The sequence below is a fragment of the Mustelus asterias genome, chromosome X (assembly GCF_964213995.1).
Source record: "Mustelus asterias chromosome X, sMusAst1.hap1.1, whole genome shotgun sequence".
NCBI classification, from domain to species: Eukaryota; Metazoa; Chordata; class Chondrichthyes; order Carcharhiniformes; family Triakidae; genus Mustelus; species Mustelus asterias.
This window is the reverse complement of record NC_135834.1, coordinates 410,622-436,363: the sequence shown is the minus strand read 5'-3', so window position 1 is coordinate 436,363 and position 25,742 is coordinate 410,622. Positions and strand designations below refer to the sequence as shown.

Below are 25,742 nucleotides of genomic sequence, written 5' to 3'. Positions count from 1 at the left end.
TGGCTTCTTTAACGTGTTTAGGGTGGAAGCTGGAGAAGTGGAGCATCGTGAGGTTATCCGTGGGCTTGCGGTACAGTGAGGTGCTGAGGTGACCGTCCTTAATGGAGATGCGTGTGTCCAAGAATGCAACCGATTCCGGAGAGTAGTCCATGGTGAGTCTGATGGTGGGATGGAACTTGTTGATGTCATCATAAAGTTGTTTCAGTGATTGTTCACCATGAGTCCAAAGGAAGAAAATGTCATCGATGTATGTTGTGTATAGCTTCGGTTGAAGTTACCCCCACAGCTTGCCTCCTGGACTTGCAGAATCTCACTAGCTGTCCTGTCTGGAGACAATACACATCTCTTTAACCTGTGCTTAATGCTCCCTCCACTCACATTGTCTGTATCTTTAAGACCTGGTTGGCTGTAGAGAATCGCATTCTAATCAGTATTTTGTAACTTGATTTTGTGTCTGTGTGCCCTGTTTGAGAGCAGATTTCCACTCCATCTGACGAAGGAACAGCGCTCCGAAAGCTAATGGCATTTGCGACCAAATAAATGTGTTGGACTTTAACCTGGTGTTGTTAAAACTCTTACGATATATATCGCGCCATCTCTCGATTATATATCGCGCCCTCTCCCCATATATATCGTCCCCTCTCCCCATAAATATCGCACCCTCTCCCCCGATATATCGCGCCCTCTCCCCATATATATCGTCCCCTCTCCCCATATATATCGTGCCCTCTCCCCCTATATATCGCGCCCGCACTCTGCCCCCGCGCCCGCACTCTGCCCCCAAGCCCGCGCTCTGCGCCCCCCACCACCGCCCCCGGCCCCGCCCCACTCGCCCCGGCCCTCCGCTCTCCCCCCCGCCCCAGCCCTCCGCGCCCCCCCCGCCCCGGCGACACCCCCCCCCGCCCCCCCCCCTTTCCCCCGCCCCCTTTCCCCTGCCCGCCCTCGCCCGCCCTCCCCCGAGCACCCCGCCCTCCTTGGCGTCCCCCCCGCCCTCCTTGGCGCCCCCCCCACCCTCCCTGGCACCCCCCCCGCCCTCCCTGGCGCCCCCCCCATCCTCCCTGGCGCCCCCCCCCATCCTCCCTGTCGCCCCCCCCGTCCTCCCTGTCGCCCCCCCCCGTCCTCCCTGTCGCCCCCCCCCGTCCTCCCTGTCGCCCCCCCGTCCTCCCTGGCGCCCCCCCCGTCCTCCCTGGCGCCCCCCCCGTCCTCCCTGGCGCCCCCCCCATCCTCCCTGGCGCCCCCCCCTCCTCCCTGGCGCCCCCCCCCGTCCTCCGTGGCGCCCCCCCCCCGTCCTCCCTGGTGCCCCGCGGTCCTCCCTGGCGACCCCGGTCCTCCATGGCACCCCCTCGCCCTCCCTGGCGCTCCCCACGCCCTCCATGGCTCCCCCGCCCTCCATGGCACCCTCCCTGGCCCCCCCCCTGGCCCTCCCTGGCCGCGCCCCCGCCGTCCCTGGCCGCCGCCCCCGCTGGCCGCCACCCCCCCGCCCTCCCTGGCCGCCGGCCCCCCGCCCTCCCTGGCCGCCGCCCCCCCCGCCCTCCCTGGCCGCCGCCCCCCCGCCCTCACCCTCCCTGGCCACCGCGCCCCCGCCCTCCCTGGCCGCCGCGCCCCCACCCTCCCTGGCTGCCGCCCCCCCTGCCCTCCCTGGCCACCGCCCCCCCTGCCCTCCCCTGGCCGCCGCCCCCCCGCCCTCACCCTCCCTGGCCGCAGCGCCCCCGCCCTCCCTGGCCGCTGCGCCCCCGCCCTCCCCGGCCGCTGCGCCCCCGCCCTCCCTGGCCGTCACCCCCCCGCCCTCCATGGCCGCCGCCACCATCCCGCCCTCCATGGCTGCCGCCCCCCGCCCTCCTTCGCGCCCCCCCGCCCTCCTTCGCGCCCCCCCGCCCTCCTTCGCGCCCCCCCGCCCTCCTTCGCGCCCCCCTGCCCTCCTGCGCACCCCCCTGCCCCCCTTCACGCCCCCCCGGCCCCCTTCGTGCCCCCTTCGCGCCCCCCCGCCCCCCTTCGCACCCCTCCGCCCCCCCTTCGCACCCCACCTCCTTCGCGCCCCCCCGCTCCCCCTTCGCACCCCCCCTTCGCGCCCCCCCACCCCCCCTTCGCGACCCCCCCACCCCCACTTCACGACCCCCACCCCCCCTTCGCGCCCCCCCACCCCCCTTCGCGCCCCCCCACCCCCCCTTCGCGCCCCCCACCCCCCCTTCGCGCCCCCCACCCCCCCTTCGCGCCCCCCCACCCCCCCTTCGCGCCCCCCTCCTCCGCCCCCCCCCGCCCCTCCCCCTGCACCCTCCCCCTGCACCCTCTACTTTGAAAAATAAGCCCAGTGTCAAAGAACGAGGGGAGCAAGGGTGAAAGGAGGTAGCAGATATGGGATGGAGCAAAGTCATGAAATGTTTGACAGGACAGTGCAATGTGTATCTAACCCCGTGCTGTCCCTGTCCTGGGAGTGTTTGATGGGGGACAGTGTAGAGGGAGCTATACTCTGTATCTAACCCCGTGCTGTACCTGTCCTGGGAGTGTTTGATGGGGGACAGTGTAAAGAGAGCTTTATTCCGTATCTAACCCCGTGCTGTGCCTGTCCTGGGAGTGTTTGATGGGGGACAGTGTAGAGGGAGCTTTACTCTGTATCTAACCCCGTGCTGTACCTGTCCTGGGAGTGTTTGATCCTCAGTGTTCACTTTTAACGATAGTTGTTGTGTTGTTGTCTGAGATTGACTGTGTGTGTGTGTGTGGGTGAGAGAGACTGACTGGGTGTGTGGGAGCAAGTGACTGAGCGACTGAGTGAGTGTTTGAAGGGGAGTGCAAGAGGCTCAGTGAGTGTGTTGGGGTGAGAGCAAGTCTGCCTTATGCCTAGTCTTAAGTTTCTCACTCATTCTCACCACCCACACACCAACCCATACACATGCACTCATGCACACTCACCCACCCACTTACACTGACCTTCCTTAGTATTTTTTAACTGAACTTTCATCACCTTTGCTCAGCAATTGTTCCTTTCTTTAAAACCTGAACATTTTTTGAAATTCAATTTATTGTTGTGCCAAACTTTATCTTTCCGAAATTTGTTCATTGGCCCCTTGAGTAAAAAAAGTATGAAAATGTGGCCCACTTGAGCAAAAAGGTTGGACAAGCTTGATCTAAACCCAGTTCTTAAAGTGCAAGGGCCCATAGCACAAAACTCTCCACAGCAAAGAGAAGAGCTGAGGAGATTTGCCTCTGGATTCTGTTTAACAAAATAAGCCCATTATAAAACACAAGTTTTACAATTCATCCTCGGTGTGAGTGTCACTAAGCAAGGCTGGCATTAATTGGCAATTAATTCATAGAGTCATAGCGGTTTACAGCATGGAAACAGGCCCTTCGGCCCAACTTGTCCATGCCGCTCTTTTTTTTTAAACCCCTAAGCTAGTCCCAATTGCCCGCATTTTGCCCATATCCCTCTATACCCATCTTACCCATGTAACTGTCTAAACGTTTTTTAAAAGACAAAATTGTACCCGCCTCTACTACTACCTCTGGCAGCTTGTTCCAGACACTCACCACCCTCCGTGTGAAAAAACTGCCCCCCTGGACCCTTTTGTATCTCTCTCCTCTCACCTTAAACCTATGCCCTCTAGTTTTAGACTCCCCTACCTTTGGGAAAAGATATTGACTATCTAGCTGATCTATGCCCCTCATTATTTTATAGACCTCTATTAGATCACTCCTCAGCCTTCTATGCTCCAGAGAAAAAAGTCCCAGTCGACCCAGCCTCTCCTTATAACTCAAACCATCAAGTCCCGGTAGCATCCTAGTAAATCTCTTCTGCACTCTTTCTGGTTTAATAATATCCTTTCTATAATAGGGTGACCAGAACGGTACACAGTATTCCAAGTATGACCTTACCAATGTCTTGTACAACTTCAACAAGACATCCCAACTCCTGTCTTCAATGTTGTGACCAATGAAACCAAGCATGCTGGATGCCTTCTTCACCACTCTGTCCACCTGTGACTCCATTTTCAAGGAGCTATGAACATGTACCCCTAGATCTCTTTGTTCTGTAATCTCCCCAATGCCCTACCATTAACTAAGTAAGTCCTGCCCTGGTTTAATCTACCAAAATGCATCACCTCGCATTTATCTAAATTAAACTCCATCTGCCATTCGTCAGCCCACTGGCCCAATTGATCAAGATCCCGTTGCAATCCGAGATAACCTTCACTGTCCACTATGCCACCAATCCTGGTGTCATCTGCAAACTTACTAACCATGCCTCCTATATTCTCATCCACATCATTAATATAGATGACAAATAACAGTGGACCCAGCACTGATCCCTGAGGCATGCCGCTGGTCACAGGTCTCCAGTGTGAAAAACAACCCTCTTCAATCACCCTCTGGCTTCTGTCATCAAGCCAATTTTGTATCCATTTAGATACCTCACCCTGGATCCCGTGAGATTTAACTTGATGCAACAACCTACCATGCGGTACCTTGTCAAAGGCCTTGCTAAAGTCCATGTAGACAACATCAACTGCACTGCCCCCATCTACCTTCTTGATTACCTCTTCAAAAAACTCAATCAAATTTGTGAGACATGATTTTCCACTCATGAAGTCATGCTGACTGTCCCTAATCAGTCCTTGAGTCTCTAAATGGCTGTAGATCCTGTCTCTCAAAATACCTTCCAACAATTTACTCACCACAGATGTGAGGCTCACCGGCCTGTAATTCCCAGGCTTTTCCCTGCAGCCCTTTTTAAACGAAGGCACAACATTTGCCACCCTCCAATCTTCAGGCACCTCACCTGTGACTATCGATGATTCAAATATCTCTGCTCGGGGACCTGCAATTTCCTCCCTAGCCTCCCACATTGTCCTGGGATACACTTCATCAGGTCTCAGGGATTTTCTCGTAGTCCTATTCCGAGTAGCCCTGCAAAATAGGAAGTGGACCTTCTGTTTGATGCAGCTGAATTAAGACTCAATCATGTTGGTGTGGGACTGGAGTCACATATGGGCCCTGACCGAGAAAGAATGGCAGGTTTCTTTCCTCAAAGAAGATTAATAAACCAGTTGGGGTTTTATTACATTGGTCACTTTTATTAGGTTATTAGTTCCAGATTTCTTTTTGAAACTGAATGCAAATTTTCAAACTGGATTGGAGGGATTTGGACTCTGGTTCATTGGATTATTACACCAGGCCTGAAAATTCTACCCTTGGGACTGAGGATGACTTGTTTCCACTCTAGTTCAATTGATGTCTAATAAGCAATATTCCCTCTTTTTTTTCCATTCATGTGCAGTATGAATTTTGTTATGTGCACCAATATCAAACTAATGTAGAAAGAAAAAGAAAACTATATATGATATATAGGTTTCATATTTATTTTTATCATAGGTATGAAAAAAAAATAAAACAAGGGATAATTAACACGGTGCATGGTTGATATTAATTTGATATGAAATCAAATAAAAAGAAAATTAATACTGCAAAATTTTCAGTAGCCTTTTAGAATCTTTATTCCTTTAAGGAATAAAACAAAATTAACCATTTTCATGACATAGGAAATTTTAAAAATTAGTATTAATACATGAACTAAAATAATTTTCACACTTTATGCTTGAACTGATCAATTCCTAATAACTTAAGAAGAAATCTTAATAACTTATCTCTTGCTTGCCGCCTCCTTCCTCCAGCTCACTGCCTCTCCCAACATGCCACCTCCCTCCCAAACCTTCCTGCTTGCCGCCTCCCTCACGTCATGAACCCCCTCACCATTTGCCATTTCCCTCCCACTTGCCACTTCGCCACTTCCCTCTTGATCCACTGTCTCTCCGATTTGCCATCTCTTCCACTTTCTGCTTCCCTCCTGCTCATCACCTTTCCTGATGCCACTTTCTTTCCACTTGCCACCTTCACTGGTTCCCGACTGCTCACTGCTTTACTGACTCACTGACCCTCCTGGTGGCCATGGAGTGGCCCTCTTTCATCTCAGTGGGCCGCAAGATTGAAATCAGGCTTGTTCACGAATCATGACCCCATGAGTAAGATTAAATACATTTAATATGCACCGAATATTTCATAATGAGTTATAGAAAATGCTTAATCATGAATATATTAATAGAAATGTCATCAACTTCAAATGGTAAAAACAGAATAAATATTTACACTTTGGACACAGAGGGAGCGCACGGCTCTCACAGTCAATGCTGTGAGCAATCAGCACTAACCTCACTTCACTTGTCCTTGCTTTATGTGTGTCTCACTCCAGTCACACCGATAGGAAAAAAACTACGCAGACGGAAATCAGCGGAATGTGACACCCGTACACATGGGCAATGGTCAACAAAATCTCTCATGGGCCGCACCCAGAACCCACATGGGCTGCATGTGGCCCCTGGGCTGCAAGTTTCCCACCACTGGTGTAGCACCTTCTCAGAACTGCTATAATGTCAGTGTAGATTACACACTCAAGTTGTTGAGTAGGGCTTGAATCAACCACCAACTGATTCAGAGCCAACGTAGTACTTGAGTAGAGAGAGTTGCCAACATTTTAGGAAAAAGTGAACAATCAAACATCAGAATGGCATTGTGCCAAATGTCTCAGAGTTGTTTTAACTGTACCAGAGAGAAATATATAAAGTAAACAATCTAAAAGTCTGGTTGTTAAATTTTTTAGAAAATCAATTATTAAGGCTTCTCATGAACTTCCATCGCCAGCAAATCAAAGGTCTGAATTGAACCCATGACCTGCCCTGTCCATACTCTGATCTGTGTTCTGCTTTAGATTAGGCTAAATATAGGAAAGGGGGCAGGGATTTAGCTCAGATGACCTTTTTTCATTCTTTCACAAGATGTGAGCATCACTGGGTAGGCCAGTATTAATTGCCCATCCCTAATTGTCCTGTATAAGGTGATGGTGAGTCACCTTCTTGAACCGCTGCAGTCCCATGTGGTGTAGGTACACCCACAGTGCTGTTAGGGAGGGTGTTGTAGGATTTTGACCCAGTGATAATGAAGGAATGGCTAATATATTTCCAAGTGAGAGTTTTAACAACACCAGGTTAAAGTCCAACAGGTTTATTTGGTAGCAAACACCATTAGCTTTCGGAGCGCTGCTCCTTCGTCAGATGGAGTGGAAATGTGCTCTCAAACAGGGCACAGAGACACAAAAATCAAGTTACAGAATACTGATTAGAATGCAAATCCCTACAGCCAACCAGGTCTTAAAGATACAGACAATGTGGGTGGAGGGAGCATTAAGCACAGGTTAAAGAGATGTGTATTGTCTCCAGATCTCCACATCATAATATATTTCCAAGTCAGGATGGTGTGGGGGGGCTCAGAGAGGGAACCTGGAGGTTGTGGTGTTCCCCATGCGTCTGCTGCTGCTGCTGCTGCTGCACCCCCCCCCCCCTCCTTTGAGGTGGTGGGTTTGTAGGGTGTTGTTGAAGGAATCCTGGCTAGTTGCTGCAGTACATCTTGTAGGTGGTAGCATAGAAAATCATGGTTCTTTGCCATGTTTCAGCAAATAAGCTCCTTTGGAGAGAATTCAAGAAGAAGAAAAAGTGGGAAGCCTATTTTTGGCAGGTCATCATCAAATTGCGTAATGTATAATTACCAAAATGTTTCTGTAAGAACCTTACCAAGGTCAGTGTGCCCTAATTATCCTATATATTTAACAGATTAAGTTTCCGTGACCATGCATTTCCCCATTAATACCAACCTGTCATCTTGTTCAATATGAAAAGAACTTGCATTTATCCAGCACTTTTCATAACCTCAGGATGTCCCAAAGCACTTTACAGCCAATGAGATACTTACAAACTGTAGTCACTCTTGTAATGTAGGAAATGCAACAGTCAATTTGCGCACAGCAAGATCCCACAATATATGTTTTGTTGGTTGATGAATAAGTCTTAGCCCGGGAACCCAGATAGACTTGCCTTGTTTTTTCAATTAGCAGTGGTATCTTTTACTTCCACCTGAGAATATAGAAGGGCTTCGGTTTAATGGCTTATCTGAAGGACGGCGCCTGACAGTGCAGCACGCCTTCAGCAATGTCAAACTGGATTATGGGGCTCAAATCTCTGGTGTGGCGTTTGCACCTTTTCGTCCCAATGAGCCTTTTACCTTTAGAGACGAGAGTGTTACGACACCAATGTACACTCTAACGTCTATATGGCAGCCTGGACTCGGTCGAATCTTGATTCACACCTTTTGTGCTGTCAATCTAAGATCAATGCCAGGTGCAAACAACGTCCTTGCACCTTTCAGCGTAAAACCAGCAGCTTAATGGTAAATCTCCCAAACGCTACGCGTGGCCTGGCAGCCGAACGCGCTCGGGCGCCGCCTTCCAGGCTTTTGCTTGGACCCTGCAATTTTAGTCCCACCTACTTTTGTAAAGTTTGCTTGCACCGCGTGTTCAACAAACATTACTGCATGGAAGAGAGAAGGGGAACTGACTGACAGTCTGGAGGGAAAACAGCTTTGAGTTAGTAAAGGGAAATAGAAGGGATACTGTAGTGAAGAGTTGACTAGACAGATATATTAAGACAAAGAAATTAAAGGATTGTTGCATTGGCGAAGAAGGGAATCGCTAGGCATTCTTCAGGAATGCATCGTTTAAAATCACTGCCTTGTTTTACCGCTGGAGTTTGTCACTTTACAGCTGTCAATGTTTCGGGGAAACCCAACGGCTTTGTCAATTGGCTGTGGAAATGGCAACAGCTCCCCAGGGGGCGAGCGATGAGTGGCGTGAGCGGTTCTGGTCGAAACCCCCTCCTGAACCCTTCCAAGCCCGAGGTCAAAAAGACGAATGAGAATGGGAACATTCAGAAAGAACCGTGAGTAAAACACCCAGCACAGATCCTGAACTCCAGCTAGCTTTCACACACCGCAGATCTGTCAGCATATGCGAATAGGAAGGGGCAGATTAACATTGACTTAACTTCAGATTTCCAATTTTTTTTTGTTGATACTGACAGATCGAGTTTTATTTAGAAGTTTCGCTGAAATGACCAATACACTATGTTTTAAAGTCTACTTCGTGGACTAATTAATGCAAATTAGTAATAGTTGTCATCATAGAATAATAGAATCCTATAGTGCAGAAGGAGGCCATTCGGCCCATCGAGTCTGCACCGACCACAATTCCATCCAGACCCAATCCCCGTAATCCCATGTATTTACCCTGCTAATCCCCTGACATTGAAGGGGCAATTTAGCATGGCCAATCCACCTAACCTACATATCTTTGGACTGTGGGAGGAAACCGGAGCACCCGGAGAAAACCCACGCAGACACGGGGAGAACGTGCAAACTCCACACAGACAGTCACCCAAGCCAGGAATCAACCCTGGGTCCCTGTCGTTGTGAGTCAGCAGTGCTAACCACTGTGCCACCATGCTGCCTAGTCATAGTAATTTCCTATTTACAATCTGAATGAATTTGACTTGGTAAACAGCACGAGTTTTCTGAAGCTATCGGAAGCAATTGAGGAAACTGAGTGAAAATTTATGGTTCACTTTAATTCATTTTTTGCCGTGTTGAGGTCGGTTTGATGAAGTGACACTAGCGAATTCCACATATGTAATCGTTAACCCTGGCTATGAAGAGTGAACCAACAGGTGCTCCTATATTATAGTGTCTCACTTTATTCAAAACACATTATAAATAGAAATGCATTCATACAGCACATGGAAAGGAAAATGTCCTGCTTAAAAATACTAAGCTTTTCAAAATAATTAACCTCCTGAGGGCTATTTTCTGCGCGTGTCAAGGGTAGTATGCAGGTGCAGCAAACGACTGGCAAAGCTAATCAAATTTTATGTTTAGAGTGAGGATGTGATTGCACTAGTGAAAGAAAAGCCTGGTTAGGCTGGGGTTGTTTTCCTTAGAGCAGAGAAGGCTGAGGGTGGACCTGATTGAGGTGAGCAAAATCATGAGGGACATAGATATGATAGACAGGAAGGGAGGGTAGCTAGGAGGGGACATTTTCACCTTCGTAGAGGGGTCAATAACCAGCGAGCACAGATTTAAGGTAAAGGGCAGGAGATTTAGAGAGGATTTGAGGAAAAACCTTTTCACTCACAGGGTGGTGGGCATCTGGAACTCACTGCCTGAAAGAGTGGTAGAGGCAGGGAATCCTCAGAACATTTGAGAAGCATTTAGATGAGCACTTGAAATGTCATAGCGTACAAGGCTACGGAGCAAATGATGGAAAATAGGATTAAGATAAGTGCTTAATAGCTTAATGACACAATGGGCCGAAAGGTCTCGTTCTGTGCTGTAAAGCTCTGATTCTAATTGATTATAAAAATAGTGAGGTTATATTTCAGTTGTACAGGCTATTGGAGTATTGTGTACAGTATTGGTCTCTTTATTTAAGGAAAGATGTAAATGCATTGGAAGCAGTTCAGAGAAGGTTAAACTTATACCTGGGAATGGGTGAGTTGTCTTATGAGGACAGGCTGGACTTGTATCTGCTGGAGTTTAGAAGAGTGAGACGTGACTTGATTGAAACATATATCTTGAAGGGTCTTGACAGGGTGGATGTGGAGAGAATGTTTCCTCTTGTGGGAGAATCTAGAACTAGGGGTCACTGTTTAAAAATAAGAGGTCATTCATTTAAGATGAGGAAAAATGTTTTGTGTGACTTTGGAATTCTCTTCCTCACAAGGTGATTGAGGCAGAGTCTTTGAATATCTTTAAGGCAGAGATAAATAGATCCTTGATAAGCAAGATCGGGGGTCGATGGAATGTGGAGTTGAGGTCACAATCAGATCAGCCATCTTATTGAATGGTGGACCAGGCTCAAGGGGTTGAGTAGCCTACTCCTGCTTCTAATTTGTATGTTCATATGTTTGTATTTAATCTGCAGGTTACAGTGTTTGAATTTTCAGTAATGTGCACAGCTCTCGACAATAAACTCCATCATTTTTTTGCGGGTGCAATGTTAACGGACTTTATTGTACACAGCTGACAGGCTACCAGCATGCAACATTCCCACAATCCTACACAGCAATGAAATGCAGATAAAAACTCTTTGGCCTATCCATTCTGACCTTGTGCATCACAATACACATGCTCTCCACCCAGAGCCATGTAATGAAAAAACAGGTAGAAACTCAGGTCAATTGGGAGAACTCAGGGGATCAAAATGAGTCCAGGAGACTACTTTGGCCCTGATTAATTCCTTGCAGTAGCTATCTTTGTACATGGCCTAACTCTCCCTTGAAAGAATTCAGTAAATCAACTTCTGTCGCACAAGATGGCAGCCTGTTCCATAGGTCCACTATTCTCTGGGGAAAGAACCACCTTCTGGCAACTAATCTGGCTCTAGCCCATTAAACTTCAAATGGCTCCTTAATCTTCCCTGGCCTATTTACTCGGGATGTGGAGATGCCGGCGTTGGACTGGGGTAAACACAGTAAGAAGTCTAACAACACCAGGTTACAGTCCAACAGGTTTATTTGGTAGCAAACGCCACTAGCTTTCAGAGCGTGCTGCTCCTCGTCAGGTGGAGTGGGAGATGTGCTCCATGGAGCACATCTCCCACTCCACCTGACAAAGGAGCAGCGCTCCAAAATTGACAAATGCGAGGTTATTCACTTTGGAGGAAATAATAGCAAATTGGATCATTATCTAAATGGAAAAAAATTACAACATGCTACTGTGCAAAGGGACCTGGGGGTCCTTGTGCATGAGACGCAAAAACCCAGTCTGCAGGTGCAACAGGTGATCAAGAAGGCAAATGGGATGTTGGCCTATATCGCAAGGGGGATAAATTATAAAAGCAGAGATGTCTTGCTGCATCTGTACAGGGCATTGGTGAGGCCGCAGCTGGAATACTGTGTGCAGTATTGGTCCCCTTATTTGCGGAAGGATATACTGGCCTTGGAGGGAGTGCAGAGAAGGTTCACCAGGTTGATACCAGAGATGAGGGGTGTTGATTATGAGGAGAGACTGAGCAGATTGGATTTGTACTCGTTGGAATTTAGAAGGCTGAGGGGGGATCTTATAGAGACCTATAAGATAACGAAGGGGCTGGATAGGGTAGAGATGGAGAGATTCTTTCCACTTAGAAAGGAAGCTAGAACTAGAGGGCACAGCCTCAAAATAAAGGGGGGTCAGTTTAGGACAGAGTTGAGGAGGAACTTCTTCTCTCAGAGGGTGGTGAATCTCTGGAATTCTCTGCCCACTGAAGTGGTGGAGGCTACCTGGTTGAATATGTTTAAATCACGGATAGATGGATTCCTGATCGGTAAGGGAATTAGGGGTTATAGGGATCAGGCGGGTAAGTGGAACTGATCCACTTCAGATCAGCCATGATCTTATTGAATGGCAGGGCAGGCTCGAGGGGCTGGATGGCCTACTCCTGCTCCTATTTCTTATGTTCTTATGTTCTTAACCTGTTGGACTTTAACCTGGTGTTGTTAGACTTCTTACTCTATTTACTTGGGACAAACTGTCAACAACACAATTTATTCCTTTAATCATCTTATCTTCTCCTTCTTAGCCAGTTCTTCAGGATCAAGGATGATTTGCTTCCACTCCGGTTTGATGGGTTCAGGGATCATTGATAACTCCAATGTGTGACCTGCCACATGGGGGCAGGGGCTGCTTGAAGAGTTGGATGGATGGGTTGTTGGGAGGTTTGTGTGCTCTTTCCACTGGCTCGACTTCACCTCTGCACATTCCTGACAAAGCCTCTTGATGTGTTTGGTGCCTTCCCGAATGAGCCTTCTCCATTTTGGTCGTGCACAAGACGAGAGTCGGCTGGAATATTTGATGTCTTCAGGGATGCTTTGAGGACATCCCTAAAGCATTTCCACTGTCCTCCTGGGAGTTGCTTCAAGAGTCTGGTGTCAGACAAACGAACAACACATCCTGCCCAGCAGAATTAGCTTGGGAGAGGACAATGTTGTTGAACTGCCTTTCTAGCCGTCGGATTTTGAGGATTGTGCAAAAGCACCAATGATGTTACTTCTCCAGTGCTTTGAGCTGTCTTCACTTATAAACCTTGATCAGATCCACTTCTGAGTCAACGCCTCCCTGAACTGTAGAGCCGCAGTTTTTTTTAACCTATCTTGGGAACTAAGATGGTAACAAACATTAATACCGATAGTGCAGGGTACATTGTTTGAAAAATTGTGACAGAGTGCTTGTGAAATCCATAAAAAGATCTGGACATGTTTAATAATTGAGTAAATTGCATTCCATCAGAAGTGAGAGTTGTGTGCAGAATGTCTCAGTTTCTGGAAGTTGCTTGGTATCATGTTAAAGGCACCACCTATCTGGCAAAATGCTGTGTTTTTACAGGTTTGTAATTGCATGATGATAACAAATGTGGCTTTGTTTAATGACTCTTAACATGTTCTAAACTGGATGTCCACACAGGCTGGTATAGGCACTGAGTTTGCTCAGAAACTTTCCAAACCATAACAATGCCATATTTATACATTTGAAAACAATCAAATCAAACAATCACATCCATATCTACTGTGTCCATCCCCCTCATGATCTCCACCTTCAATGAGCTACACACATTTACACCCAGGCCCCTCTGCTCCCACATCCCCTTAAGAATTCTACCCCTTATTTTATATTGTCTCTCTGTGTTCTTCCAACCAAAATACATCACCTCACGCTTCTCCGCATTGAACTTCACCTGCCATCTATCTGCCCACTCCACCAACTTGTCATGTCCTTTTGAGGTTTTACACTGTCCCCTTCAGTTACAATAGTTACAAGTTTTGTATCATTCACAAACTTTGAAATTGTCCCCTGCGCACCATGATCTAGATCACTAACATACATCAGGAAAAGCAAGGGTCCCAATACCAACCCTTGTGGAACTCCACCACAAACCTTCCTCCAGCCTGAAAAGCTTCCATTGATCATTACTCTCTATTATTCAGCCAATTTTGTATCCATGTTCCTACTGTCCCTTTCATTCCATGAGCTATAACTTTTCTCCCAGGTGTGTTGTGTGGCACTGTATCGAATGCCTATGTACACCACATCGACAGCATTACCCTTATCAGCCCTTTTTGTTACCTCCTCAAAAACCTCCAGGAACTTTTCCCCTTTAGAAATCCATGCTGGGTCTTCCTAATCAACCCACATTTTTCCAGGTGACCTCTACTTCTTTCCCAAATAGTCGTTTCTCGGAGTTTGCCCATCACTGATGTTAAATTAACTGGCCTTCAATTCCATTCTCACTTCCTCCAATATCCTTGGATGCATCTCATTGGTCCCGCTGCCTTGTCAACTTTCAGTACCGACCGTCTATTCATCACTTCCTTATTGATTTTGAATCCTTCTAGGGACAGCGTTTCCTAGTCTGTCACCATGTCCAGGATCGCATATACCTCCTTGGTGAAGACAGATGCAAAGTATTCATTTAACACCTCAGCCATGCCCCCAGCCTCCATGTGTAAGTTCCCTTTTAGGTCCATATTTGGCCCTACTCCTCCTTTTACCAGCCATTTACTATTTATATGTCCAGAGAAGACTTTGGGATTTCCCTTTATGTTGCCTACCAGTCTTTTCTCATAATCTCGCTTCGCTTCTCTCATTTGCTTTTTCACCTTCCCTCTGAGCTTTATTTATTCCCCTTGGTTCTGAACTGTAATTTCTACCTGACACCTGTAATAAGCACACTTTTTCTTCCTTATCTTAATTTCGATCTCCATTTTATCCAGGGAACTCTGGATTTGTTTGTCCTACCTTTCCCTTTTAAGGGAGTGGATTACCTGATCATTATTGCATTGCTGTTTGTGGGAGCTTGCTATGCACATTTGACCATCATATTTCCTACATTACAACAGTGACAATACTTCAAATATAATTAATTTGCTGTTAAAGTACTTTGGGATATTCTAAGATCATGAAAAGTGCAAGTTCCTTCTTCCTGCACCGTACACCCTCTAAACTATGAATGCCAGAGTCCAGTGGGCAGCCCTATATCCAGCAGTCCTGCAGTGCAAACAACTGCATTTTCTTCAAGAAGTAGCAGCCAGGTATATGTCTGTATGCAGCACCTGCTAGAACTGGGTATAGAGGAAGAAGAAGATGGCATACCTTAAGGAAACTGCACAGGTAAGCCCACCCAATGCTTTCATTTACCAGATATCGGTATATGGCCCACCTATACATGCCACAGAGTGCTGTTGAGTCATCTGTTCCACAGTAACTGCTGATGCTTGTCAAGTCCTCAGGATATAGATCAGTTGGAGACTTGGGCGGAGATGGCAAATGGAATTTAATCTGGACAAATGTGAGATAATGCATTTTGGAAGGTCTAATAAAGGTAGGAAATATACAGTAAATGGCAGAACCCTTAAGAGTATTGATAGGCAGAGGGATCTGGGTGCACAGGTACACAGGTCACTGAAAGTGGCAACGCAGGTGGAGAAGGTAGTCAAGAAGGCATACGGCATGCTTGCCTTCATCGGCTGGGGCATTGAGTTTAAAAATTGGCAAATCATGTTGCAGCTTTATAGAACCTTAGTTAGGCCGCACTTGGAATCTAGTGTTCAATTCTGGTCGCCCCACTACCAGAAGGATGTGGAGGCTTTGGAAAGGGTATAGAAAAGATTTACCAGGGTGTTGCCTGGTATGGAGGGCATTAGTTATGAGGAGAGGTTGGAGAAACTTGGTTTGTTCTCACTGGAACGACGGAGGTAGAAGGGCGACCTGATAGAAGTCTACAAGATTATGAGGGGCATGGACAGGGTGGATAGTCAGAAGCTTTTTCCCAGGGTGGAAGAGTCAATTGTTAGGGGCATAAGTTTAAGGTGCGAGGGGCAAGGTTTAAAGGAGATGTACGAGGCAAGTTTTTTACACAGAGGGTGGTGGATGCCTGAACCTCGATGCTGGGGGAGGTAGTGGAAGCAGATACGATAGTGAGTTTTAAGAGGCGTCTGGACAAATACATGAATAGGATGGGAATAGAGGGATATGGTCCCCGGAAGGGTAAGGGGTTTTAGTTTAGTTGGGCAGCATGGTCGGTGCAGGCTTGGAGGGGCCGAAGGGCCTGTTCCTGTGCTGTAATTTTCTTTGTTTTATATCACAAAGTTCTTGCAATAATAAAAGCAAAATACTGTGGATGCTGAAAATCTGAAATAAAAACAGAACATTCTGGAAAAATTCAGCAGGTCTGACAGCTTCTGTGGAAAGGGAAAAGTAGTTAATGTTTCAAGTCCAAAATGACTCTTCTTTGGAAGTGGAGAGAGGTAGAAATGTGATAATTTTTATGCTGTTGAAAAAGGAGGAGGGACGGGTGACACAAAATAAAAGGTCAGGAATAGATTAGGGATAGGAGGAGGTTAAGAACATAAGAGGTTGCAGTATCAGAACAGCATAGTGATGTTGGTAAAGATATGCAGAGTGAGACACGAAGGGAAGGGATAGAGAGTTTAACAAAAAATGCACATCAGCGAATAAGGTAATTACAGGGAATAGAAGTAAAAAGATTAAATTAGAGGTTCTTTATCTGAAAGCACAAAACATCTGCAATAAGATAGATGAATTAGTGCAGTAGTTCCCAAACTTTTTTCACTGGGCCGCACTTTCGGAATAAAACTTTGCTCGCGCCACACCAAATTTTTTATTGATAAGAAATACATTCAAAGGGCGGCACGGTAGCGCAGTGGTTAGCACTGCTGCTTCACAGCTCCAGGGTCCCGGGTTCGATTCCCGGCTCGGGTCACTGTCTGTGTGGAGTTTGCACATTCTCCTCGTGTCTGCGTGGGTTTCCTCCGGGTGCTCCGGTTTCCTCCCACAGTCCAAAGATGTGCGGGTTAGGTTGATTGGCCAGGTTAAAAATTGCCCCTTAGAATCCTGAGATGCGTAGGTTAGAGGGCTTAGCGGGTAAAATATGTGGGGGTAGGGCCTGGGTGGGATTGTGGTCGGTGCAGACTCGATGGGCCGAATGGCCTCCTTCTGCACTGTAGGGTTTCTATGATTCTATGAAAAACAAAAAAAAGCAACTCCAAGCAGTGCTTGATTCATAACATAGAACACAACTACTTTATAATATGATCATGGGACGTCCAGAAAGTATAAAACAATGCTTGTTTAAACCATGTTTAAATGTTTCTTTGATTGTCCTTGAATCTTCCCGCCACACTTGCCATCCTCTCGCCGCACCAGTGTGGCGTGCCGCACCCTTTGGGAACCACTGAATTAGTGGCATAAATAGAGATAAGTGATTTAGATCAAAACAGCAGTACAGAAACAAGGTCACAAGGTGATCAAAGTTGGAAATAAATATTCCAGAGTGCGCAATATTTCGGAACGGTAGGCAGGATGGCAAAGGAGGTGAGGTAGCGCTGATAGTAAAGAATGACAGAAAGACATGAGTGAGAAAAGATCTGACCTCTGAAAATCATGATCAGAGAGAGATTAGGAGAATTATTTTCTCTGAGGATTGTGCAATTTTGGAACTCTCTGCCTCAGAAGGCAGTGGAAGTGGGTTCACTGAATATTTTTAAGGCAGAGGTAAATAGATTCTCGTTAGGCAAGTGAATCAAAGGTTATCGGGGTAGAGGGGAATGTGGAACTCAGCACAAACAGATCAGCCATGATGTCATTGAATAGTGGAGCAGGCTTGAGGGGCCAAATAGCTTACTTCTGCTCCTATTTAGTATGTTCATAAGTAGAATCAGTATGCGTAGAAATTAGGAATAGCCAGAGTGAGAAAACACTGGTGGGAGTAGTTTATAGCTCCATCACCCCACCCCCCCCTGCCTGAGACTGCCATCTAACAATAGTTTGTACCATTGAGCAAAACAGTAAACAAGAAGTTATTGGAGTCTGTAACAATGGAATTGTGAATAATTGTGGGGGACTTTAATCTTCATATAGAATGATCTAGAAAGTGAGTTTGTAGAATGTTTTCTTGACAATTCCTTGGAGCAGTACATAGTGGACTCGGGATAAAACTATCTTAAATCTAGTATCCAGGAATACTGTGTGCAGTTTTGGTCTCCTCATTTAAGAAAGGATATTCTTGCATTGGAGGTGGCATAGTTAAGGTTCACTAAATTGGTCCCTGGGATGAGGAGCTGTCCCATGATGAGAGGCTGAATAAATTGGGTCGATATTCTTTGGATTTTAGAAGAATGAGACACGATCACATTGAAACCTACAAAACGCTGAAGGTGAACGCTAAGGTGGAGCTGAAAGATTGTTTCTGTAGGTCAGGGAATGTAAAAAAAATACAGGGGTACAATCTCAGGATAAGGAGCTGATCACTTAAGATGGGGATGAGGAAAAATTACTTCACTCAGAGTTGTGAATATTTGGAATTCTTTACTCAGGAGGATTGTGGATTCTCCATCGTTGAATGCATTTGAGGCTGGGATAGACACATTTTTGGAGAATTAAGGGATATGGGGACAATAGAGTTGAAGTTCAAGATCAGCCATGATCATATTAAATGGCAGAACAGGCTCCATGGGTTGAGTGGTCTATTCTTGCTCCTATTTATTATGTTCTTACAGGACAGGAGAGATTAAATGAAAAAGATGTCAAGGAACATCAGACAAAGGGGGTGGTAATGATAGTATTAAAGACAAAAGCTTTGGTGCAGAGTGGGCGTTAATAGCAGAATAAAGATCAGCGCTGCTTGAAAGCAAAATAGCAGCATTATTAATAGCAGAAAGAGGATTAGCACTGTTTTAAAGGAAGAAAATTGAGAACAAGAGACAGATTGGCACTTGGGGGAAAAAATCAAAATATAGGACCAAGATCAAGGCCTGTTGAATTCAATGTTGAATCCAGAAGGCTGTAAAGTGCTGAATTGGAAAATGAGATGCTCTTCCGCCAGTTTGTGTTGGAACAATGCAGTATGCTAAGGACAGAAATGTGAGCATGACAGCAGGATGGTAAATTGAAATGGCAAGTGACCGGAAAGTTGGTGTCATGCTTGCAGACTGAGCAAAGGTGTTCTGCAAAGTGGTCACCCAGTCTGCATTTGGTCTTCCCAGTGTAGAGAAAGCCACATTGTGAGTAGTGAAAACAGCGGATGGCAGTACGGTGGCACAGTGGTTAGCACTGCTGCCTCACAGCACCAAGGACCTGGGTTCAATTCCGACCTTGGGTGATTGTGTGGAGTTTGCACGTTCTCCCCGTGTCTCTGTGGGTTTCCTCTGGGTGCTCCGGTTTCCTCCCACACCACAAATATGTTCAGGTTAGGTAAATTGGCCATGCTAAATTGCCCTTTAGTATCCCAAGATGTATTGGTTAAATTGATTAGCCATGGTAAATGTGCAGGGTTACGGGGATAGGGCAGAGGTGGGCCTGGTAAGATGCTCTTTCGGAGAGTTGGTGAAGACTTGATGTGCTGAATGGCCTCCTTCTGCACTGTAGGAGTTTTACGTACAAGTAAATCACTGCTTCACCAAGGTTTCATGGCTACATGTATTATTTTAAAACTACCGAATATTTATATCATACATTAGAAAGGCCATCTAGTTTCACCTCCGCAATTTAATCCACCATTGCTAAAAACTTTTTCCATGATACATTTCCTCCAGACATGCCTCCTCTAGTGGTCTCTTTGCTGTCAATCTTACTCTATATTCTACGTATACTCCAACTCTGCTGCTTACATATCCCTCTCTCCTATTCCTCCAACATTATTGACCTCCTTTGACTCCATGTCCCTCAATTAAATGTTCTTGATTACAAGTCCCTCCTTGGCCTCACCCCATTCTACCTCAGCTGCCTTCTCCAGCCCAATGTCTTACAACTTGCCTTCTGTTCTGACTTGCGCACTGGCCTGGTTCCACTCTACCTGTAGTTGTGCTGGCTTTACATTCTGGAAAATGCTCCCAAGCAGTCATTCCTCACCGACCTTTTGGCCGAAACGTCAAATCAAGGCACTGGTCGGGTGATTCCAGTAAATTTTTAAAATCCTTGGCACTCTTCAAAGACAAGCAACGAGTGTGCATTCACCCTTCAAACACTATCAACAGTAGATTAACTGGTAATTAGTCTCACTTGCTTGTAGGATCTTGCTGTGCGCAAATTGACCGCTGTGTTTGCCAACATAACAACAGTAACTGCACTTCAAAGCCATTCCTTGGATGTGAAGCACTTTGGGACATACTGAGGGCGCTAAGGTGCTTTATAAATACAAGTTATTTTTTGTTATCTGCTCTGACCTTCAGAAGCCTTCTCCAAACTGACCTCCTGGCCATCTCTATGAAGCATTTTGAAATCTTTACCAGGTGCTATTCAAATATTACTTGCTGTTGGTTCATCTTCAGCTGAATGGTGAACGTGTAAACAAATAAAGTTGCTTTGTACGCTATTTTAGTCCGATTGTTCGCTCATGAAAAATGAAATTTAACGTTAAGGTGTCATCAGAGTGCCATGTACCAAAGGAGATGAAACCGCCAGCGTAAAATGACCACCTGTTTTTTGTTGACCAATAGTTTGGGCTGATGGACGGTTTACACAGTTGCAAAAAAATCAATGCAATTCCGCTTCTACAAGGTGCTGTTGGACAGATCCAGTTGACTGTCCGATCAGGTCAACTTCTGATGGGTCTCTGTTGAAATGTGATACTATTGTCACGCTTATTGCGCTTGTCTGTCCCTAGGAGGAAGCACAAACTGGGCCTGATGCCAGGACTGGAGGACATGCTTTTCTACACAATCACCGAGGGACACGAGCAGATTCCGATCCCCAAGTTTATCAGTGTAAGCAAACGCACCCCGAAGGGGCTATCCTGCCTCTCCTCACACAAAGCAACATCTTTGTTATGCTGCTTATGGCTGATCATGACCTTTACCATACAACTTTAATTGTAAGCCAAGATCGTGATTATTCAGGTCTCAATTCCTTCCATGGACAGTCACTTTTTAACGAAAAACTATTGTTGTCTTACGGTAAACCATTAACCCAAGCGCTATTTGCAATCCATGACCCTCTTTTCTCAAGCACTGTTCCCAATGCTTTGATTCCGCAAGATCGTATATCGTTTCTCTAATTTTTAAATCTATTTGCTTGTTTTACCCCCTCCATCCTTATCCCCGGTTGACAGAATCTATTTTAACATCGAATCGCGGCTGCCTTGCAACGCCATGCATTGGTGCTCCAATAAACTGCGGCAAAAGTTGGACAAATTCAGCTCTCGGGTTTCTGCATTTCCAACGTGTTGCGGGGGGGTTGTCGGGGGCTGGCGGGAATGGAAAAGGATGAACCTTTATGAACAAGGAATAAAGGTAATATCGGAAAAGGCTCACGCTCTTGCTAAAGGTTCAGTCATCACAGCAATATAGTGGATACTAGACATGTAGTTCTCCGCCGTTCTGAAGCACCTCTCAGTGGCAATGCCCTGACATTTATAGAACTGATAGCATTGTAGTGGACCTGTGAAAATCTGGATCTAGAGCCTGCCACTGGTCTAAACTGACGTATTCACGCAGTGCCGAAGCCACTTCCGACTTTTACAAGAATAACTCTCCCATAATCCCGGAAACATTGCCAAAACCACCGGAAATCAACATGTTGACGACTAACAACTCTTATGTAAATTTATTCTTTCACCGTTTAATGTTCAACGTCTCACCAACAGCAATCCAGCCTGAGTATTGGAACACCTCACTAAATAAAGGGATCCCAGTTACACTTAATCGTGTCAAAGGTTCGGTTGGATGTGGCCGCCTGGTTGAAAAACTGTCGAAATCCTCCTGAGTAGCAGATGGGCTTTTTATTTGGACGAATTTATTTAAACACGGATACTGTACTGAGCAGGAGTACAGCTGAAAGCCAACACTGAGCAAACACTTACACAATGCAAACAATCAATCTGACATTTGATAGTGTGGATGCATTAATTTGTTCTTGTTTTGCAAAGAGAACTGGAAGCACTTCCATGCTGAAATTAGCCCTAAATTCACAGGACTGTCTTGTCTAGTCCACATGGTTAGTGAGGGCTGGGGTGTGGCGTAATAAGACAGTCCCCACTGCTGTTGGGGGGAGGGGGGCGGGGGGAAATTCCACAGACTGATCATCCTCTGAGAGAAGAAATTCCTCCCCATCTCATCTTCAATGGGAGACTCCCTTATTTAAAACAGTGCCCTCTTCTAGATCCTCCTCCCACAAATGGAGGGGGGCACATCCTCTCAGTATCCAGCTCCCCCCTCAGAATCTGACACGTTTCAATAAAATCTCATTCTTCTAAAACTCCAATGGGTTACAGGCCCAGTCTGCTCAACCTTTCCTTATAAAACAACCCATTCATCCCAGTAATCAACTTTCCAACAGATATATCCTCCTTAAGTCGGGAGACCAGAACTACACCATGCTCCAGGTGGTCTCACCAATGTCTTGTACAGTTGTAGCAAGACTTCCCTACTTTTATACTCCACCCCCTTGCAAAAAAGGCTAACATTCAGTTTGCCTTCCTAATCACTTGCTGTGCCTGCATGCTATCTTTTCTGTGATTCATGTACAAGGACACCCAAATCCCTCTGTACTGCAGCATTCTGCAGTCCCTTTCCATTGAAATAGTATGCCGCTTTTCTGTTTTTCCTGCTAAATTGGACAAGTTTGCATTTTCTCACATTATACTCCATGCTTGGGATAATCCTCAAATTAACAGGACTCTGTTAGGTAGAGGTCAAGCACTACCAAGCATTTGTTTGTTCCACAGGTGCCAGTCACATACAGAACCTGACCCAAGTGGCCACTCTTCATACGTAAACCAAGTTGATGAGCATCAACAGGCTGCTTGACCATGGGAAGCATCATGGCAACACGCACCCCCCCCCCCCCCCATCCCATGTAATATCTATAAATTGACAGGAGCCAGTGGATAGTGATCAGAAACAAAAACTCTGACTTTGTTTTGCTCCCTACTAGGCAGGGCACTTGGAAAACAAAAGTAGCAACCCTATTACTGATATCAACTCAGTACCGACAAGGAATTGTTAGAAGTCTCACAACACCAGGTTAAAGTCCAACAGGTTTATTTGGCAGCACGAGCTTTCAGAGCCTCAAGCTCCTTCATCAGATGAGTGATGACTTGTGTTCACAAACAGAGCATATAAAGACACACTCAATTTACAAGATAATAGTTGGAATGCTAGTCTTTACAGGTAATCAAGTCTTTACAGGTGCAGTCAATGTGAGTGGAGAGAGGGTTAAGCACAGGTTAAAGAGGTGTGTATTGTCTCAAGCCAGGACAGTTAGTGAGATTTTGCAAGCCCAGGCAAATCGTGGGAGTTACAGGTAGTTTGACATGAACCCAAGATCCCGGTTGAGGCCGTCCTCATGTGTGCGGAACTTGGCTATCAGCCTCTGCTCAGCGATTCTGCGTTGTCGTATGTCTTGAAAGCCGTCTTGGAGAACGCTTATCCGAAGATCAGAGGCTGAATGCCCTTGACTGCTGAAGTGTTCCCCAACAGGAAGGGAGTGTTCCCTCCCAGCCATGGTCAAGTTCCGCACACATGAGGACGGCCTCAACCGGGATCTTGGGTTCATGTCACACTACCTGTAACCCCCACGATTTGCCTGGGCTTGCAAAATCTCACTAACTGTCCTGGCTGGAGACAATACACATCTCTTTAAACTGTGCTTAACCTTCTCTCCACTCACATTGTCTGCACCTGTAAAGACTTGATTACCTGTAAAGACTAGCATTCCAACCATTATCTTGTAAATTGAGTCTGTGTCTATATAAGCCCTGTTTGTGAACCCAATCCTTCACTCACCTGAAGAAGGGGCTTGGGGCTCCGAAAGCTCGTGCTACCAAATAAACCTGTTGGACTTTAACCTGGTGTTGTGAGACTTCTTACTGTGCCCACCCCAGTCCAACGCCAGCTTCTCCACATCATGACAAGGAATTGAACCTAGTCTGTGTGATTCAATATGGTAAGAAGTCTCACAACACCAGGTTAAAGTCCAACAGGTTTATTTGGTAGCAAATACCATAAGCTTTCGGAGCGCTGCCCCTTCGTCAGATGGAGTGGATATCTGTTCTCCAACAGTGCACAGACACAGAAATCAAGTTACAGAATACTAATTAGAATGCAAATCTCTACAGCCAGCCAGGTCTTAAAGGTACAGATAATGTGGGTGGAGGGAGCATTCAACACAGGTTAAAGAGATGTGTATTGTCTCCAGACAGAACAGCTAGTGAGATTCTGCAAGATCAGGGGGAAAGCTGTGGGGGTTACTGATAATGTGACATAAATCCAACATCCCGGTTTAGCGTCCCGAGGCATGGTACATTGGGGAAACCATGCAGACGCTACGACAACGGATGAATGAACACCGCTCGACAATCACCAGGCAAGACTGTTCTCTTCCTGTGGGGGAGCACTTCAGCAGTCACGGGCATTCAGCCTTGGATCTTCAGGTAAGCGTTCTCCAAGGCGGCCTTCACGACACACGACAGCGCAGAGTCGCTGAGCAGAAACTGATAGCCAAGTTCCGCACACATGAGGACGGCCTAAATCGGGATGTTGGATTTATGTCACATTATCAGTAACCCCCACAGCTTTCCCCCTGATCTTGCAGAATCTCACTAGCTGTTCTGTCTGGAGACAGTACACATCTCTTTAACCTGTGTTGAATGCTCCCTCCACCCACATTATCTGTACCTTTAAGACCTGGCTGGCTGTAGAGATTCGCATTCTAATCAGTATTCTGTAACTTGATTTTGTGTCTCTGTGCCCTGTTTGAGAGCACATTTCCACTCCATCTGACGAAGGGGCAGCGCTCCGAAAGCTTATGGTATTTGCTACCAAATAAACCTGTTGGACTTTAACCTGGTGTTGTGAGACTTCTTACTGTGCTTACCCCAGTCCAACGCCGGCATCTCATAGAATCCCTACAGTGCAGAAGGAGGCCATTCGGCCCATCGAGTCTGCACCGACCACAATCCCACCCAGGCCCCTCCCCCACATATTTTACCCGCTAATCCCTCTAACCTACGCATCCCAGGACTCTAAGGGGCAATTTTTAACCTGGCCAATCAACCTAACCCGCACATTTTTGGATCTCCACATCATGATTCAATATGGACAGAGAGTGGGGTCATTAACTCAACCATTAGGGAAGCAGACTGACTGTCTCCATATCTACCTATGAATGAAACATAACTTTGATTTGATTGCAGTTTATTAGTGCCATGTAGCACCAGCATCTTGTTTTGTTGGCCTCCATCTCAATTCATTCCATAATCAATGCAAACGCAGGCTTATTACAATTAAGAAAATAAAACCCTTCTTTATGTGCTGATTTATCTGATCTCAATTGAGATGGCAGAAAGAACACAGTAATTTCCTTGGACAAGCTTTTGTTGAAGTCCAAAGATGTGCAGGCTAGGTGAATTGGCCATGCTAAATCACCCCTTAGTGTCCAAAGATGTGTAGGTTAGGTGGATTGGCCATGCTAAATCACCCCTTAGTGTCCAAAGATGTGTAGGTTAGGTGGATTGGCCATGGTAAATTGCCCCTTAGTGCCCAAAGATATGTAGGTTAGGTGGATTGGCCATGCTAAATTGCCCCTTAGTGCCCAAAGATATGTAGGTTAGGTGGATTGACCATGGTAAATGCGTAGGGTTATGGGGATAGGACGGGGCTGCGGGTTGGATGCTCTTTGACAGAGTCAGTGCAGATATCGATGGACCAAATGGCCTCCTTCTGCACTGTAGCGGTTCTATGGAGAAGGGGGGGAAATCAGCCAGGGTTCCAGCTCCTGATCATTATCCAATAGTTGCTGCTTGAAATGCACATGTTTGGGAA

At 46.3% G+C, this 25,742-nt stretch overlaps 1 protein-coding gene across 1 annotated transcript in view; it reads left to right on the top strand.

Annotated features, from left to right (window-relative positions):
* Positions 1-8,404: 8,404 nt before the first annotated feature.
* Positions 8,405-25,742, top strand: part of LOC144482012 (glutaminase liver isoform, mitochondrial-like) — a 62,976-nt gene continuing 45,638 nt past the window's right edge. The window contains exons 1-2 of the mRNA XM_078201270.1: positions 8,405-8,816; positions 20,588-20,687. Of these exons, the coding sequence (XP_078057396.1) occupies positions 8,587-8,816; positions 20,588-20,687 (330 nt within the window). The 5' untranslated portion in view covers positions 8,405-8,586. The remainder of the gene's footprint in view (positions 8,817-20,587; positions 20,688-25,742) is intronic.